At 39.9% G+C, this 20,652-nt stretch overlaps 1 protein-coding gene and 1 non-coding gene across 2 annotated transcripts; both read right to left on the reverse strand.

Moving 5' to 3' along the window:
* Nucleotides 1-623: 623 nt before the first annotated feature.
* Nucleotides 624-11,349, reverse strand: naa40 (N-alpha-acetyltransferase 40, NatD catalytic subunit). Its single transcript, XM_049568748.1, has 8 exons — nucleotides 10,983-11,349; nucleotides 8,608-8,703; nucleotides 6,534-6,586; nucleotides 6,224-6,319; nucleotides 5,583-5,741; nucleotides 5,354-5,437; nucleotides 4,402-4,479; nucleotides 624-4,231 (listed from the first exon to the last, which is right to left on the reverse strand). The coding sequence occupies exons 1-8, from the start codon at nucleotides 10,986-10,988 to the stop codon at nucleotides 4,084-4,086; spliced, it is 720 nt and encodes a 239-aa protein (XP_049424705.1). The 5' UTR covers nucleotides 10,989-11,349; the 3' UTR covers nucleotides 624-4,083.
* Nucleotides 11,350-13,932: 2,583 nt separating this feature from the next.
* trnal-aag (transfer RNA leucine (anticodon AAG)) lies at nucleotides 13,933-14,014 on the reverse strand. The gene has a single exon. It is a non-coding gene; the product is annotated as a tRNA-Leu (tRNA).
* Nucleotides 14,015-20,652: the final 6,638 nt, after the last annotated feature.

A 20,652-nucleotide genomic window follows, 5' to 3' on the forward strand; every position in this document is an offset into this window, starting at 1 on the left:
CACCACTGCAGACCACTGCACCCCCCATGACGGCACTCCTTGATGGTTGTGGCCTTTCCAGCAACACAATACACCATGCCACACTATACTGTTGAGGAATGACACGAGGAATGTGACCAAGAGCTCAAGGCCTCGACCTGAGCTCCGAATTCCCCAGATCCCAATCTAATTGAACATTTGTGGGACATGCAGGTACCCCAGGGGTACCCCCAATCCACACTGGGGCCTCCTTGGATCAGACCTCTGGGGGTTACCTGTGGTTTCTGGCACCAGAGCATTGGCAGTCCTGTGGGTTTTGAGGTTGAGTACCAGCATGTCCTACGGATGCCTGATCAGATTAGGATCTGGGGAATTTGGTGGTCAGGTTGAGGCCTTGAGCTTTTTGTCAGGTTCCTCAGACCCTTCCTGAACAGTTTTTATAACGTGGCACGCTGTCACCAGGGAGTGCCATTATAATGATTGGGGGCACTTGGTCTGCCATGCTGCGAAGGTTTCACAGCAGAACATTGCATTATGACAAAATGATCAATGTAATTCACTTCGCCAGTCAGTGGTTTTAATGCTTTAGCGGATTGGTGGGGGGAAAAAAAGATCATAGGTGACAAAAAACAAAAGGGCATCTCTTGAAAAGTCAAACAACTTTCCTTTATTTGTAACATACAAATAAAACACTGACAAGGCAGAACGACTTAGTTTTCCCTTTCATTGTCGTTTATGGACAGGACTGTAACACTCACTCTCAAACATGGAGTTTTACTTTTAACATGTTTAAAAAGCGTTTTTTAACGTGTAAAAGGCCAAGAAATGAAAATGAAGATGGATCCACAACAGCTTATATTTATATATATATATATATATGTACACAGAGAAAAGACCAGAAGGATCTGTGATTGTGTGAGGGTATAGAACCATTTTCTAAAATAAAAGTACTCAATGACTTAAAATAAACTGGTTAAGTTCAGGCTCATTTTCAAAGATATTTTCACAAAAGCATTTTTACCTTCAGTGAGCCTTAAAGACAGCCCACCTACCTGGATTTAATTTAACAACCGAGCGCTGATCTAGGGTCAGTTCGAACTCTGTCATATTCACTTGAATGCAATTTCACATTCCCAAGGCATAGGAGCTTTTCATTTACTGTAGCCCATCATAAAAGCTATAATCACCTCCTGTTAAGTGTTATCGCGTTCTTCAGATCTGTTGCTTTAAATACTATGGCATGACACACACATAAAAAACTGACTCTAGGTCAGAGCCGCGACTGATCAAATCCAGTGAACAGCTATCTGACAACATGGCTGTTAAATATAACAGATGAGGTTTGATTACGTTTGATTAACCTGAGAGAGAGACTGTCAGTCGGTTGATATACTACCACTATGTACAACATCCTTTTTTTAAATTGTAACCTATGCAGTACAAAAAATGACTTACTGTACTTATCAGAAGGTAGTCTAGAACTAAAACAAGCAATATGTTGTTTAATTGTTTTTGTTGTTCATGATCAAACAAGCCAAGACACCAATATGTCGTCTCCAGGTGCTGAATGTTTTTTTTGCCTCTACCCAGTCTGGAAACAACCAGAAACTTCCACCCCAGGATCTGGACTTGATCATTCAAAGAGTTTGTTTTTTTGGTGATACATAACTTTTTTGAGAATATTTCAGTATCTAGGTGTAAGAAAGTGTCTGTCAACTTCACATTCCAGTCTCCCCTGCTTCACATACTTTGACCAGGCATTAATCTGTATGAAATCTCAAGTTGAGCCTTGTTTAAAAAAAATAAAAAAATAAAAAAAAAATTTCAAAACGTACCAATTGAAGCCCTTCGCAGCCACACCACATCGAGGAATCTTAAAATCCACAGCAGCGTAAAGTAACGTCTCCTAACACCTCCAGCCCGAACACACAATCTGTACAAACTGACTACAGTCCTGGAATTAAAGGGTTTTATGGTGGTTTCTAGATAGGACTTCTAACTCGGCTGACCAGCACGTGAAACTGTCCAAAAACACCCTGAAGGTTTTGTAAACAGATATGGAATCAACAAGATCGAAGCCTTTCTAGATTGTCCGGTAACGTGGTATCTGAAATCCTAAGTGGAAATCCTACAGGAATCTTGGCAAAGGGATTATTCTGGATCAGTTAAATGAATCTTACAGTACTGACTTTGTGCCAAGATGCTTTAAGGAATACCAAACAGCAGCATTAACTTTAAATTTCACCCAACTCCCCCTATAACATACTTCTAACATGCACTGATGCTCACGGGAGATTTGTTTGAAATATTAAAGTGATGCTACCAGACCCACACGAGGCTTTTAGATACGTGTTCAGAGGCAGCATCACTGCCGATGACTCATGATTTAGACTACAAGTTTTGTTTAACATCTCTAAATTCTGTCATACAAATTAATGACAGTGGGCTGGGAAAAACAGGTGATGACTGACTAGAAGAAAAACGACCATGAAAAACACTTTCTGTTCTCTGCAGTTACTTTCATCATCCATCCATCCATCCATCCATCCATCCATCCCACGTTCCCTCCTCCGTTCATCAGCTTCTGACGGCCACGTCATGAAACAGTGGCTTCTACCAATCCTCATCCACACTGAATCAATATGATTTGCTCATGCTAACAAAATACATAAGAGAAGGGATGGAGGATGGTTTTAGTATTTTTTTTTAAATACAGCTAACAGTAGCATCAACATCAACTTGTTTATCTTCAGTACCTCTTGGAGACAAAGTGAACAAAGAGGCAGGCGGGTGTGATGCGATTGTACAAGGGTGACTAAAGATGAGAGCGACACGAACCCGTCTGCAGTCATCACTTGGCGCCTTTAGGACACGGAGGGAGGCAGAACGGAAAGGAGAAAGGAAAGGAGTTTGACTGAAGTGAAGCACATGATGCGTAGGTGAATCTGTGAGCACGGAAACAAAATGAGAGCAAATGATTTCATGGTGTCTTTAAAGTTTTAGGTCATGACATGTATCTCTGATACGGAAATATAACTGGGGGTTAAAGCAAGTTGAACATCCAAACGAGCAAGAGGGTCACTGTGGGATTATTTTCCGGTTAGGTGCGGTTTGACAGATTGACATGACGAACAGATGATGAGTAATGAAATGTTTTACTCACAGCATAATAAAGATAAGGGCAATCTTAGACATCATGTCGGATAAGTTATAAAAAAAATAAAAGCAGGGGGAGACGCCTATAGATTTAGGCACCACCTGAATAGAAAATATGGGCGGTGCTAACAGTGTTCTGTAATCTTGTAATGGTAGTATAATGGTCCGACACGGTTCAAGCCATACGTGCATATAACTTGCAATCTAACAGGTGGTGTTACAGTACAGCAGGGCTCCTCTGACTTTTTTCTGGGACCCAAATGTGAGTAAATTCCACCTAATCCTGGGACCCTGTTTCAATAATCTCAGTGTGGGGTCCCAAAGCAATCAGGGGCTGTATAACAGAAACTGACCAACTCTTCTTATCTACTTAGTATGCATACTAATTGGCGTGAGGGCATGATTTATTTAGAAAAATGTACTGAAATCTGGACTTGAGGTAGAAAGTTTCTATAATACAGCCTTAGGCCAGGTCCCAAGCCATAGTTTAAGAAGCGCTGCAGAATAATTGAATACAGAATAACGTGAGGAGATGAGAGCAAAGTGGGATGAGGTTCATGTCAGCAATGCCATTTCTTGACTGGGAACTACTAATTGTCATCGTTAACTGGGATAAGTGAATGAGAAAAGATGGCTTGGACATTGAACCGAGAAGTAGCAAAGAAAAGAGCTATGTGTGAAAGCTCACACTGCATACTGCTTTTCTAGCAGGAAAACACCAAACAATAAACAAACCCGAAAAAAAAAAAAAGAAACCATAAATCTCAATCCATAATGCGACACAGACATCTGTAGCCAGGTGTTCCACCATCGGTTCATTTTTAACGGCGCTCTACAGCCTGTCAAACTCAAAACGCCTGCAGCAGTAGCAGGCAGCTCAAGCTTTCACACACAGCCATGAAAGTTGCTGGCTTTTAACCAATCGTAAAAGGGTGGAGCTGAAGCCGATCAGTGGCAGCAGCCCCCGCAGTGCCCGCCCCCGTGGGTGTGTCCTGCCGAGGCCTCGCCGTGTTTGGTCCGCCGGCTGAGGATCTCGTAAGAGCAGTCATCGCCGCAGCAACCGGACATGCTTGGCGAAGTCTCATCAATCTCAAATCTAAAAGCGTGGAGAGAAAGAGAGGGGTCACGTAACGAGGATGAAGACGTTACTAAGACTAACTTAAGTGTAACAAAAACAAATAACATTACAGGTCTTTCCTTTAACGTTAAACATGCCATTTCTCCATTTTATAAAGAATAAGTGTTTAGCAGAGCCAGTATACTCACTGTAAAGCTTCTCTGAAGAACTGGTAAGCCCCGTGGTTGTGTTTGAAAACTGTCAACATCACTTTCTTCATCTGTGTACTAGACAGAAAGAGCAAGAGAGCAAAGAAAAGTTAGTTTCACATTAGTGAAAGATGTGAGGAACGAGTCTCCTTAAAAAGGTGCCCTGTGGAGTTACAGAACTTAAAGATACACTGTGCAGGGTTTTCCTAAAAAACAATGTGTCATATTTTGTGTTCATATTTTTCTTTTAATTTTTTGTACTCAGGGCGTTTATGGGCGTGTACCACCACAGTGCTCAGGTGAGGTCTGGGCTTTATAAAAAGCTAGCCACTCAACCAGATGCCAGACCATAAGCAGCAGGCATCCAAGAGACACAGTGGCGAAAACATAAACTATAGCGAGGCAAAACACCAAACGATGGTCTTTTTGCAAGACAATTTTTTTCTTTTCAATAATTTTAGTTTTTAGATTTGGGCCATGACACCAGTTCTCAATTAAAAGTGTGTTATTTGCCCAACCACCGCATTTGAGCGCTCTGCAGAGCGGCATCACATCTCCCTCATCTGCCGTCATGGACAGCCAGGTAACAATAATGTTTGCACTAAGCCTTGGCATTCTTTGTCTCTGTTGTGAAATTAAACCACTATTTAAACATCTTAATACAGACAGTCTTATGTAGGCAATAACCAACCATTAGGTTTAACAAGTAAGCTAGTCTGGCGTAACACCACACTGTCTCCCTCCAGCTCTCTGGCAGATTTCGGGCTTCACCAACTGCCCGGTGTGAGTGGAGACAGACATAGTAGTACTTTCCTACGTCCACAAGTTTTTTTTTTGGACCAAAACTCAATATGAAATAATAGAACAGAATACGATTATTAATCCAGATCCATTTGGTTTTTGGCTGCAAAGCCTCTTGAGTTTTACACATCATGGCAGCTGTAGATTTTACCTGTTAGCGATGAGCTGTAGTATCTGGATGAGGAACTTTCCGAGCCCTTTCCTCCGCACTCTGCTCTCTAACTGCACCTCATAGCTGGAGGGTCAAGACAACATGTCAGACCAGAGTGAGCATATTGTTAAAAAAAAATTGTAACAAATGAGAAAAAAATGTTTCCAGTCATTAAAATAAAACCTACAGCTGGAACTTAAATCCACAAACTTGTGGAAGGATATCATACCAATATAAAACCTCCTCCCCACACTCAACGTCGAATCGGAAGTGAGAGAAGGCCACAGGGGCAGAGTCGCCATCGCGGGCCAGTAGGTACCACGCCCTCTCGTCGTTCATCTCCTCCCGCTTTTCCCTCTCCTTCCAGCCCCACTCGCTCTGCTCATACCTACGGCACAGCAACAAAAAAAAGAAAACAGGGCATCTCAAACGTGACCTAGTGTGCTAATTTCCCCCCTTGCATTTCTCCCCATCATCAGGCCGCCCTGGCAGTGCCACTCAGAAGTGACATGTTTTCTAAATGGAACAAATTTGGTTTCAACTGACTGGCTGCCATTTGCTAAATTGAAAATGACTCAAATTCTGGCAAAGTCAGAGAAGATAAATTGAAGTCATTCTCTGCCTCTGTCTCAAATCTGTCTGCGTTTCCACAGGCTCCCCAGTGAGTAGGATTTAATTCATACTCGTATGTTTGATGTCACTCTCCAATTCTCCTGCACACAAAGAATTTCTGGCTCGTCTGCACTTCTTCTTCTTTTATCTATTTTCAGCTGAAAACCAACTGCTCATATCAAGCCTGTTCATCCCTGTTAGAGATGGGTCACTCTGCTCCTTAACTCTGTACTTGAACTACAAGAGGAGACTTCTTACAGTGTCTGCATGTTGGCTCTGGTGAGTTCAAAGGCCCACTCCACAGACAGCGGGTTGAGGGATGTCACTCTCTTACACTCTATCTGCAGGTTCAGCCTGGATGGAAGGACAAGTAAACAGGGTCAATGTCATCAAGAGTGTGTGCATGTGTGTGTGTCTACATTGTAGTAAAGTGAGAGAAAGACTAAAAGAAGAACAGACAGAAATACTAGCAGCAGACCAACTCTCCCCTCCATGCTTCAAATGAAACAAGCATGTATTTCATGAAATACTGAATAAGTCCTTTGTAGGCGTACAAAGTATCACGTACCCATTTCTGTCGTACTTTTTGAAGGCTGGGAAGGCAGCTAGGGGGTCATCGAGCTGTGAGGAGAAGAGACAAAATTAGCTTTTTATTACATTGCCCCCATTGAAACGCTGCCATTTTAGTTCAGAGTTCACTTTTGCTTTGACATTTATTGGACACACATTTCAAAAATATACTGGGACTGTGCCTTTAAATAGCTGAATTTATCAGTCGATTGTGCAATTATTCAATCGATATAAGATAAAAACTTTTAATAATCAAATAAACAGGTGTCATTTTTGAGCAAAAATGCCAAATATTAGGCATTTCTAGCATCTTAGATGTAATAATTCACTATTTCTCTTTGTTGGATGGCGGCAAAATACACATCATTGGGTTTTGAACCGTTGTGCAAAATAAGATGTCTGAACATGTCACCATGGGTTCTGGGAAATTTAATTGACTGTTTTCTTACATTCTATGGACAAAAATCGATTCAATAATAGGCAGATTAATCGCTAATGAAAATTCTCGTTACTTCCACTACACTTCTATATTTTCAAATCAAACTCTTTTATTTGTGAACGCACTGAACCCCTCAAAAGTAGACCCTAAAAGAGATTGCAATATCTAATCCAAGCATCCCTTGGGTTCCACTACAGGCTCTGGAGTCTAAATTGGCCAAAAGGGGCCCATACAGGCAGGAAAATGACAGAGCTATTAGTGTAATAGCCCCATTAGTCACCCATAATAAGCCCCCACAAAGTAAGCTTTTCCTTGGCCCTGAGAATAATATCAAATTAGGAATACCCCTCTTCTTACATAGATTACAAGACATTGGGCCCCTGGGTACCGACATGTGAACGATGCAGCTGTATTAAGGGAAAGATAAAAAAATATATACAAAACAAATAACATCAGTTCTGACTCTGTATAAGCAAATATTTTTAAGGATAAGAATTTTAAAAACCCTCATTTTGAATGATGAGCCACTAGATTTTTCCAATGACAAATGATTTTAAAGGTCATTACAAATAGAAGCTCTTGTAAAGGGGCCCTGTCAGCCCTTGGTCGGGGCCCAGTAGGTCTGTTCAGTAATCTGTCCATACCTCTCCTCCATTTTAAGGCCTAGAGGAACCTACCAGAATCTGAATCTACCAGAAAATATTTGTTTTTCCAAGCAGTGAATACACCATTTGTTCACTTGAAACAATAGTCTAAGTCAAGATGCATCGCTGTTGGCAAGAACACAAACAAAAATAAAAGTTACTTTGGGAGAATTTCTCGCATTCCTTCTCTGTTGGCACACCAACAGTGGAGAGGGGCGGGAGTGAGAACAGCATGCAACACACAGTGCCCCATTTTGGGACAAAGTGACACAGAAAAGTAATAAGCACAGGCAGGCCTGTTCAGAGCTTGTAGAAGAAGTACTGTAGCTACAGCTCGAGGCAAGGGTGTGAGCTTTGTTCTCTACCGGGCTTCAATAAGGTTTTACTAATGATGTAGCCCACCTCCAAGCTACAGGAGCTGTCTTCTGTGTGTTCTGCTACATGGCTAGGATTTAATAAAGCCAATTAATTATGCATAAAGAAACATATGGCACTGCATTCGGCTTTTCCTGTTGTGTGAATATCAATTATGGGTGTATTCGGAGTAATAAGGAGGGCATCCCTGTCTTTTGATGTCATTACATGGAATCATGCGCATGTGATAAAAAAATTTAAAAAAAATCACAGCTCACAATGGAGGTTTTAAGTGGCATGCTCGATGCAGCCTGAATCCACTGGAAAGCCTGAAACATCATGTAAAAGGGCCAAGTGGTGGAAGCTTTTATGTGAGGCACTTAGATGCAAAAGTGCATTTATTTTTAACATCAACGCAATGCCATTATCAACTATCAGAATGACACAACTGAAAATTTTGAACTTGTTTTGCAGTCAGCAAGCAGCTAACACCTTAACGTTCATTTTCTGAACAAGATTATCCCAGTTCCTTAAATAGTTTCAACTCCATCTCCCCAAAAGTTAACCCTGAAAGCCCTCCATGTGGCCCACCACTAAAGCATTAACCCTCCCGGTTAATGTGCAACCAAAATTACCTTGTTGGCTGCGTCCACCTTGGCACAGACGGCATCCATAGCTGCCCTCTCTTCCAGACGCCGGGCTTTCTTCTCCTTTGCTCTGTTGGACTTCCTCTGGACACAGAAAATAAGGATAATGTTGTTGAGATGGGAGTAGACATGCAGGAGAGAAAAGTATGGATAGAGGAACAGATGAAACGTATAGGGAAGAGAGGTTTGAAAGAAGACGACACATGGTGACAAGGGGTAAAAAGAGGGAAAATAGTAAGATGTGTCAGAACCATTTCTTCCTCACTCCTCCTCATTCAACTAATTTCTAATCAGTATTATCAATAATTATATTCAATCTTTTTAATAAAATGTAATTAAGTCTGTTCTTTATACTTTAAGGACCTTTTCAGACTGTAATCATCTATTCTCCTAATTCACTGAGAATATTTTGCATTTTTTCTTCTCTATGCCATATAATCAATTTTACATTGAAACAACTGTGCCTTTGGCCAACATACAAAAACGTCACATGCATTTATGAACTTTCTGCTTGTGGTATTTAGTTCATTCAGTGATTGCGGTTAAAGAAGAAGGAATCTTGCACTTTAGTTACTAACATGTATGTAATGCACAGTCCCTGTTAGGGCTGTAACTCAAGCCTAAATTTAAGGGGGAAATAAAAGAATCAAGGGCAGTTAGTTGCACCAGAATTCAGCTTTTCACACAAGCCTGTGTTTCTGTGTGTGCAGACCTCATTTGCAACAACATTTCACCCCACATATTAACATGAGAAAACAGACTTAATGACATGAGAACAGAACAAACATCAAATCTAAGAACCAGTACAACCAGAAATATCAAAGTAAATAAGGTCAGTCATGCAGCACAAACTGTAATACTTATACTTTATATTTAAAACATCATATTAATCGACATGATGATTGTGTCTATAGAAAGAGCAACAGTGGGATAACAATAGCAAGTTAAAAAAAGAGCATTCATTTTGATATCAGTAGCTTTCATGACAATGCTGGTTTTAACAGTGGAGTGTTTACATCGCTGATGTTGCATATTGCTCTCAGTGTGGGACTGTAGTACTGGGGAAATTCTCTGATACTGATACTCTAATTTAGCCCGCTCTTGGCTTGATATCTGATGCGCGAATCAGCAATGGTGCAGCCATAATTCACACAAATTACTCTCGACTGCATCCATGCCTGGCAACTGAAAACACACGCTTTAAAAGCTGCAATAAATATGTCTCTATGAGGTGCACTTCCATAAATAGAGATTATTAGCTGTCTTTGTTATGGACACCTGCAATTTATAGACAAAATTAACACTGAGTCACACACAGCAGAAGTGGCGTGACACTTACACTTCTAAATTAGACATATTTAGGTTTTGGTCTGTGATTCATCCAAGAGCTATCTGAAGACATTATCTTTGGTGTTGGAAATAGTGATGGATTATTCAGTTAATCAAAAATGCACTACCCATGCTGGGAGGGTTATGTGTATATCAGGATTTCAGTGACATGTTTACAGAAATGGTGCATTGATGCCTCATGAACAAAACATTTTAATACATTAATAAGTGGGGAATAGCCAAATTCCCCCATTTAGATCCTGACTTGAGCAGAAGAGGCAACAATTATGGGAAGGAATGCACTGAATTGCCAACTTTAGTTCACAGCATTAAGTCTGTACCAAGCACAGAGAGGCTGCAGACTGAGCTGGGACTGTGAAAACACGTGGATTGGTTTATCTGGAGAGAAAGTGGAGGATAAACTCAAGTCTGCTTACAGAGACTAGCTCAAGTTATGGGAACTAAGTCAGCTTTACAGCATGAGTGCAGGCCTGGCTGTTGCTGGGGAGAACATTATTCACATCCAACAAGTCTCAATTTATTATAACCAGGTGGGCTAAGACACCACACTCCGGCTTGTTGGGAAAATATACACTCTCACACACAAGTGATTAGCAGTAATGGCTAGCAAAGCACTCGTCATTAATATGGCATTCCTAAGGGGCTAACACAGCTAGCACGCTAACAATGGCACAACACACACACCAGGAGAAGTTAACTGTGCATAGCGGCAAGGACAATGCAGTAATAATGCTGGAAATGCCACATAAAGCTAAGTGTAAGCTAAGGCTAACGTTACAATGCTATCTAAGCTATCTGGAGGTAGCTACACGGCTAACGCAGCCAAATGAGCCCCGGTGCCAACCAACACCTTTGGCGACATACATCCACCATGGTCTCTCTTCCTTTCCCTTCCTCCCTCCTTCCTTCTTTCTTTCTCTCCTCTCACCATCACGCATTTACAAGCCCCCAAACATTCACCTTTCATTGTATCACCTCGCACCGAGACATGAAGCAAAACACACACAACTCACCCCCATTTTGCCGCTGTGTCTTATCGATCCCCCTGGAGAAACACACCTCTATTGTCCCCGTGCTGTACTGTTGCTGAGTTATTAGTACCGTCACTACACACAGAGAGAAGGGGGCCAGATTAATATGGCAATGATAGATAGTGTGCTAACGAAGCTAGCTGGCTACAGCATCGACCGATGGCTGTGAGAGAAGCAGCGGTGAGGCGCAAATCTGATTAAAACGTCAATGAAAATTTCGCTGTTTTTGTTCTCTTTAAATCGGATTGGCGCCAAGAGTGCGAGGCTGAATTTATTACAGGTCCCTTCCTTGCCCTTTTCTTTCCTCTCCTCTCCGTCGCGTCCAACTATGCTACATTCACGTGCTCCCCACGAGCTCCGACTTCTGAGAACTAGTGAGCCTCACTCAACTTCTAGAATTTAAGGTACTGCAAAACTTTGGGGAAATTCGTATTTTTGAGACCTTGTTTATATTTATTAATTTATTTGGTTAGTTAGTTAGTTAGTTAGTTTTGTTAAAGGTCCCAGTTTGGGAAGTGTCAGATTTCCACCTTTTAAAAAAAATAAAAAAATAAAGCCAGTATAGGAGCTATATAAATACTGCTATCAAATCACTCAACTCAGTCCACAGACAGGTGCACACAGTATTCAAAAACTGTGCCTTTAAACAAGCCGTCAGGGTTTCTGTGACTTTGTGATGTCACAACTATAAAGACAGTTTGAAACATAAGCATTCTGAATGGCCAGCTAGTGGCCCAAGCTGTGAAGCCAGTTTTCATAGTGGCCAAACAATGATACTGAAATTAACGGGGTCCATCAAGAGATGCACTGGGCCCAAAAAACTTTTCCCATAGACTTACATAGGGAAAGAGACCTCTATAAATCAGCGGATACAATTTTTTTAAGTCACGACCCCCATGAAATGACTCATTCCATTATCAAGATTTAATATATTCAGTCCAATAATGTCTAGAAAATCTAAAAGAGCTACAAGATTAAATTACTTAATCCACATTCAAGTTAGCGGACAGCTAAGTCAGCTCAAGTAAGTCTTTAGTGCACCTACTCTTTGGGCCCAATGACTAGTAAGCAGTGCTAATCATCCAGGTAATTTCATACCATGAAAATCTAGATTTTTAACTTTATGCGCCACTGAGGTAGCTTCATATGAATGAACTGGGGCCTGCTGCCAATGCTTTATCCAGGTCTCATGTAATGGGTCCTTTTTTATTTCTTGTTTTGCAGCGTATGTGAATGACATCAGCTGACAGGAACTAAACATGGACCCAAACTTTCGCCTAGCAATGTAATTCCATTGAAACAGTCTATGGAGATAGAAAAATGGAACGTTTTAGACAGGGTGATTGCAGGTATATTCAGGTGGACAGAATGAGACAAATATTGTGTTTTCTTTAACAATAAAACATGTACACATGTTCCGGTAGAAACCCAAAATACAAGTATGAATCTGAGTATGAGCAAAATATGGGACCTTTAGGACTTGCTTTATCTAAAAAAAATAATGAAAAAATGCTTAATTTACAGTGTATAAAGTTTTCCATTTGTGCATGAAAAAAATTAATTCAAAAGAAAGGAAAAGGAAACACAACATTCAGATACAATTGCTAATGATAATGACATATATGACCTATTATTGGTAGTAAACCATATAGGCAAGGCAAGTCTGGCAACAAGGCAGTTCAAAGTGCTTTACATAAAACATCTAGAGCATCAAGACAGAGTCCAAAAAAGAAAACACATTATAATTATAAATACAAGAATGAAAGTTACAGTGCAGTGTAAGAAATTAATAAATGTTTGATTTAAAAAAGGCTGCAGCAAATAGAAAAGTCTTCAGCCTTGATTTAAAAGAGCTTAGAGAGGTACATAAACATTAAATGCTGCTTCTCTTCTGTGTTTTCTTTTGACTATAATAAAATAAAACATTCAATTAACACAACAAAGTGAATAAAGCACTTTTTGTATTTTTTAAAATATATCTTTATGTACTTTGAAAAAAACAAAGAAAAGTCAAAGTTGTGTTTCCTAAATGTTACTTGGAGTAGCAGTGGAAGGTGTACAGATAATTTAAGTGACATTAGCAAACCACAATGTGCAAGTAAACATCATGTCCTGAATTCAAAATGTTACTAAGTAAAATAATTTGTTATCAGCAAAATGTATGTAAAGTATCAAAGGGGAAAGTTCCTCATTAAGCAGCATAATGACCCCCATTATGCACTATGTTGTTAGTGGTGCATTAATGTGTAAGAGGCCTTTTTTAGTGTTGTAACTGGATGAGTTGGAGACAGCTGAAACTTTTCTGCTCTGTTATGTGTTATGTTATGCTACATCCTGTATGTTGGTGAGCCAAAGACAATTTTCCACCCTGGTGGACAATAAAGATTTATTCTATTCTATTCTGTTCCTCACAGCTTTGTGAAATGTATCCCATAACAATGCATTATATGTTATTCAGTCAGTTTAGATTTTGTTAAGAAAACCTGCAAAATAATGTAAAATTTTAAAGCAGCAGAAAATGAAAGTACTCAAACACAAGTACAGTACTTCATTTAATGAAATTATATTCCACTGGGTCAGAGTATTAATGAAAGTGGATGAATCCTGGCTTTTGTTATAGTTTAATCACAGTTATAGTTTGACACATTTCTTATGATTACACAGTTCTCAAGTTAAAACATTCTGAGTTATAAACCTGTAGCACTAAAGTTTACCATAAATTGTAGACATGGCCCTAAAAACAAACTACATAAAGTCCATGTTCATCTGAGAGGAATTCTCTTGGTTTGCATGATTATCAATACCACCCTGTACTACAATGAGAACTAGTATCAGACTCAGTACAGTCACAAGATAGCCTGTACCACAAACAATCCAACTGTCAACTACACTACTATCAGCACATTTGTGAATTCTCCACAGAAAAGCTTCCTGGCAGCGGTGGGATTCGAACCCACGCCCCCGAAGAGACTGGAGCCTTAATCCAGCGCCTTAGACCGCTCGGCCACGCTACCATGTGCAATTGCTGTCACTACGCCAGTTATTTTTTGCCTATTATTCCGACAGCATTTGAAAGCAGCACTTCTTTCGCGCGAATACGGTTTCCTTGTTTAGAAAGTGACGGCAGACCGTCAGAGGGCTGAGCAGGGTCAAGACTGGACAAACTTCATGTTGTTGAAGCATAACCACTGGCCTCAACATTCTCTTCTGTTCTATGAGAGAATATTTTTTAAACATTATCATCAATCACATTAGACAACTGAAATGCAGGGATTTTAAGATAACACACACACACACACACACACACACACACACACACATATATATATATATATATATATATATATATATATATATATATATGTATGTATGTATGTATGTATGTATGTATGTATATCACAATTTAGCCAACAATACTTTGATGACAAGTCCAATGAGATGTTGGAACCCATTACACTCTGCTATTAGCAAGATATTGATTATTTTTCACTTTAATTTTATTTAATATAACTTATTTCAGATATCATACTCTTTGTAAATCTCATATAGCCTACCAGTCACCTATTAAGCTACAGTATCTACACAAGAATATGTTAAAACTGGGGTTATGTGATGTGTTTAGATGATATATAATTTTGTTTAATAATTTTACTGTTTTATTTCATTTTTCTAATTTATCTCTGTTAATCTTGTATTTACAGTATAATGGCCATGTACTGTGTTGTGTTGCTTAGATGACTATATGTCCATATATGTCTGCAATTATTAATTTTTGTTGTTCTCTGTAACACTATATATATATATATATATATATATATATATATATATATATATATATATATATATATATATGATGTCACACACACAAAATTATTTTTACAAATAAATAAATGAAAAAGGTTAAATCAGATCATTGTTGATTCTTGTCATCTGAGAAGCAGTTCATAATATTGTCCACTAGGTGGGAACATGGAGCATGAAATCACTCCACTAATATTGCAGCTCTTAATTTCTTCCTCCAACCCTAGAGTTAAGCCCGGGACAAGAAAAGAGACAATTGGGGATAGAAAATAAAGGCTATTATTTAAACTTTAGCTGCCTTGGCTTACATTTCAGACACTCTTTTAAGCTACACTTGACGCCAGCTCTTACAAACAAACTGTAATTGGCTGGTGAAGCATAAAACACACTGCGGTATCTCCCCTCACCCTGCAGCAGCAAAGATAGAGTTGCATATTCTGTCATAAGGTTGGAAAGCAACCACAAAAATGTGGTTGGAGGAATACTATATCAAAGTCACTCTATGGGGCCCTATAGGACCACAGAGTGATTCCCAAGGAGACAAAGGATACCATTAAGGTCACTGAAAGCCTAAACTCAAAACTACAGAAACACATACTGTACTGTTGTGAGACTTCTGTGGTTAAATTACAACACAATCATGGCATTTTAAATGTACACATATACTGAAGTTTGAAATGTTGTTAGTTGATATATCTCATTGTCACTTTATCTGCCCTTATTACCTTTTATATTTGCCTGCATACTTATCTTTTTATATTTCTTACTTATCTTTTTATATTTTCTTCCTTTTTTTTATACCTATTGTATATATTTGTATTGTTTACAACGTTTACATGGGCTATACCGGGACCTGAGAATTGAAATTTCGTTCCACTGCATGTAAATGTGATGTGAATGGCAATCAAAGATCCTTGAATCACCCTTCACCCTTTATCTGCTCTAAAGCAGCAAGTGCAGTGAATATTTCTAAGATGAGGTCTTCATATTTCTTGTTTTGTCTGACCAACAGTTCCAAATTTATTATCAGTTATTATCATACATTACACGTAAATGCATCAAATCTGAGAAGTGAATCAGTTATCAAAATAGACAGTAGATTTTCATTTGCTCTCTAATGACTGGTGTTGAGAGTTTACAGTAACCCTCCTAAATTCCAAGCAACATGGATGGATAACTGAACGGACCTACCAAGCACAGGCCAAGGGGGCCAAAGTGTCAGCCACCCCCTAGATCTTCACCTGAGAAATATCACCTACATCAACACGTGCTGACTAGGTGGAGACTCAAAATGCTCACAAAGAGACACAAACAGTCCACAAAGGGATGCAAAGAAACTGCAAAAAGACAAAAATACCAACAAAAAAGGCAAAACAATCAAGAAGAGACACAAAATAACCACAGTGAGACAAAAAATGACTTCAGAAATTGGCAAAACAACCATAAGGGGACTCATTACAAGTGTAAAAACAGATAAAGGCACCAAAAGGAGACAAAAAATGACTACAAATTGGCACAAAATGCCCTAAAAATACACATAATGAACTCAAAGGGGCATAGAATAACCACAAAAAATACATCAAAGAGATTTAAAAAAAGATCATAATAAAACACAAAACCACCACAAACAGTGGACCCTGCTCCTATGTAGAGGAGGTGGGGCCTTTTTCATATCTGTGTCCATGGGCCCATTATCTCAAAATCTGCTAATGCGAAGCAAGTCTGATTGGATTAATGTTGTTGGAGTTTTCTCACAGTTTGTGGTTCTAACAAGTAGTTTAATTTCTCTGGGCTCTGAGTGACCTCCCACATAAATTACATCTCTGTGTAGCATAACTGGAAAAAAAAAAAACAACCTTGGTAATGTTGTGTCACTTTTTATCAAGTGGAGTGTGTGGGGGGGGCTTACCACTCCGATCATTATCTATAAACAAAAGGGAAATGGAAAAAAAATGTTGATTTTGTAGCTACAAATATTATTTTTATACATATAGCAATGGGTTTATGGGAGCCCAAAACAAAAGGGTTAAATATTCCTCTGTATATCACTGACTCTGACTGTGAGAACTTGGTTTGGTGGGATATGAGAAGGCCATGCTCACAAGCCTACCCACTTTTTCATAATGCAAATAAAGGTCTTGCATAGGGGGTTCTCTCTCTGTCTCCTCCACATACACACACGCACACAGCAGCCCTCCCCAGCACGCAGATGGCCCAGTCTCTAAACCCCGCCTACAGTCTTTTGTCTTCAGGGAATCTGTCTCTCGGCTGTCGGCAGAAAAACGATTTATTTCCTGTGTCAGTAGGGGGCGCGACGAGGCTCTGAGAGTTGATCCAGAGGCCTGATGCTCATTGGAAGAAGTCTGTTTTCTGCATACAGATGAGACATGCTGACAAACATCAACATGGCAACTCATTTGGCAGTGAGGTATGACTCTTTAACTATCAGCACCTAGGTAGTTTCTGTACATTCTCTCTGGTGTGTATTTGCTTGCAGGACTGGATAATGAAATTCAAGCTGCCCCCCTCCTCCCTCCACCCACACATATACTGGTAACACACACACGTACGTGCACACACACACACACACACACACACACGCTCAGACATACATGCTCAGATCCCTCTCCTCTGCTCAGCAATGCTGTGTGTGGTGTTCTCCTGCAGACCATAGATAGATAGATAACACAGATAGACTGGAGAGGATGAGGATGAGGAGGAAGGAGATGAGAAAGGAGGGAGGGAGACAAGTGAGAGGAGAGGGGAGGAGGATGAGAGAGGGAATCAACAGATGCAGTGTGGAGAGGACCAGAGGAAGAATGGTGGATGAGGATGAGGCCTCTCTCAACGCAGCCAGCGAGCCCTGCAGCACAGAATTACAACACATAGACTGGACACCCACCCAACATGGCTATTCTACTGAGATGAAATTATACAAGGAGTATGTCTACACATGGTTTAAACATGTCTGGCATCCTGCAGTGGTGCCTCAATATCTGTGTTTAATCTGAAGTGATTTATGGCTGGTTGTATTTGAACTATGTTGAAGGCCCTACAGCTTTTATATCTAGTGGTAAAACAAGATGAGTCAAGTCTGCTTCAACTTAGCTAAAAACGTGATATTCAAATGTAAATGTGATATCATAGGCTTTCCCATTCTAATAACTATATTATTCTGTGTATATTAATAATAATGTATTAATAATACTGTTTAGCACAAAATATTGGCTGCTGCCATTCAAAAGTATTAATATGACCAATGTTTTTGCTCTATAGGATCTAAAGGTGAAGGCTGAAAGATGATTCCTTACGATTTTAGTTACCTGCTGAACTTCCACCCTTCGTCTTTACGATAGACCTTAAGAACAATGGATATAGTCACCATGACATCACCCACTGGTTAGCGGACTACCATTCAGGAGCCTGTGGTGACGCCTATATTAGACAGTCTGTCACTCAAAAAATATGTTACTTTAAGCCTTAATAAATTGTAAATGGGTGAGTTACATAAAGATTAAAGGCTGTTTTCATGCGCTGTTTGTGTGTACACCTAAGAAAAGTAATTCAACACAATCTGTGTATAATTCATGTTATCGGGAAGGCTGCAATGCATGTGATGAATTGCTGTCAAAGGGCAAATTGGGGTGGTGGGTTGGTCAAACAAACAGAACTTTCCCCTGGGAGACTGGTGTTTGTGTCCCATGCGAAACCAAGTGACCTTTGAGTTAATTAAGAGCTCCTTGTCACTGTAGTTTATTTTTCTAAACCTAACTGAAGCAACTTTGTGTTAAATATATAACTTTATGTTCAGTTTGTGATGTGACGACGCCCAGCCATGTTTCTTTTTCTAAACCTAACCTACGTAACTTTACGTTAAGTATATAACATGACGACGCCATTCTTGGGGTGCTAATTTGTTAGATATCTTATAAACTGACATACAGTTGTCATGTTGTAACGTTACAACCAAACAGTCAAACGCAACCCCGGAGTTTTAAAACTCAACCGGAGTCAGTGATGACTGATGAGTTTTAGAATAAGGTTGCAGTGCTAACGTTAGATAGTAGCGTTAACATTACTAGTAAGTGGAAATGCACAAGGAAGATAACGTTAATGTTTCAGAGGCTATGCTACAGTAGGCTAACGTTAGCCATTAGCAACTGGATGCTGTGTTGTCATATAACATTATATGTTATAACTAAACATAATGTTACCTGTCCTGCACAGTCAAACGCAACCCTGGAGTTTTGAAACTTATCTGGGGTCAGTGATGACTGATGAGTTCTATAATATAACGTAAGTTACGTGAGTGGTTAAGTCAGGCCTCCACGTGGGGAAGACAGACAAGACGCTAGGACGTTGTGACTGGTTGGAGTTTTCTTAGAACCATATGAGAATGGTACAATTATGAGTTTTTATCTCTGGTGGAATTCACTTACATTTTAGTGTGCCATCAGCTTATTAATAGCATTTTAACCTAAACAAAGAAATGTGTAACATTTCCAGAAAGGTAAGTGTTGCTTTAACACAGACATCTATGGGGGACTGACTCATTCTCAGAGCCAGCCTCAAGTGGCCATTCAAGGAACTGCAGCTTTTATCACTTCCATGTTGGCTTCTTTTTTCAGCTATGGAGGTTGCTGCTGGGTCTTTACCAACATATTTTACATCTGTGACATCCTGAAAACTAAAGGCTGGATAATTATGCAGTTTTCAGTAGATATTCATGATCCCAAGAGGATGATCCCTTTCCATTTTTTTTTATGCTGCAAACTATCCATAAGCGCCACCCACAGGTCTAAATATCAACTTTGTACACAAGATATTTTATATCTAACAGGCAGATTGTCATGGAATTTGCTAAGTGTCCTGCAATTTCTTACTTTTCCAGTGTGAATACACTTCAGACTCTAAATAATGTATAGTATTGAGTTTAGGCACTACACACCATTGCACAGCACTGAGGACAACCAGCATCTCCAAACCTCAGCATAAACCACAACTGAATGGGTTTAAAAGGGCATCAGGGAAAAATCATAATGATTATTCTCTTAGAGATAATTTTAGGCCTTGACATTAGAGGAGTTTCTAATCATTTGTACACCCCACATTTCAGTGATAAATTATCTTTTACGTCCTTGTATAATTTTAGTTTGAGTCAACATACTGTGATCTATCTACGTCATAAAAGCTTGTTTCAGACTATAATGAGTCATCGTTTGTGTCATACAGTGCTACATTAGTGATGATGAAATGACGGAAACTGTATGATAATGAGTTGGCAGTGGCAAAGGGCATCATTCACTTGTGCCTACATCAAGGTGTTGCAACACAGAACATTTAGACATACACAATGGCGTTATTATGACAGGAAGTACTTAAGGAATACAGCAGGGAGAGTCCATTCTATCACATCTGATTCTAGATCATGCATCTCCTGAGATAACAGGGAAAGTCAGAGAATTCGGAGGGGGGGAGGGATGGGAGTCCGGGTGAGGTGTAAGGGAAGGAGGGAGAGTTGTGTGGACATGTGGAGAGAAACAGGGAAGGGAGGGAGGGAGACAGACAAAAAGTGAGAAGAGCAGACAGATAGACAGGCAAGAAGGAGGGATGAGACAGGTGGAGAGAGAAGGGAGGAGGTGGGGGGGGGGATGAGGAAAGAAGTGGAAACAAGAGTGAGCTAAAGGGAGAGTGGGAGGGACAGTCAGTTCTGAGAGATCGAAGAGAAACCAAGCGAGAAGAGGAGGGAAGGGAGAGAGAGAGTGAGACAGAGTGACGAACGGAGAGGAGGACAGAGGAGGAGGAGAGGGAAGGACAGAGAGAAGAGGAGGAGGAGGAGGAGGATGAAAGG

This window comes from Epinephelus fuscoguttatus, linkage group LG23, assembly GCF_011397635.1.
Source record: "Epinephelus fuscoguttatus linkage group LG23, E.fuscoguttatus.final_Chr_v1".
In the NCBI taxonomy this organism is placed as follows: domain Eukaryota; kingdom Metazoa; phylum Chordata; class Actinopteri; order Perciformes; family Serranidae; genus Epinephelus; species Epinephelus fuscoguttatus.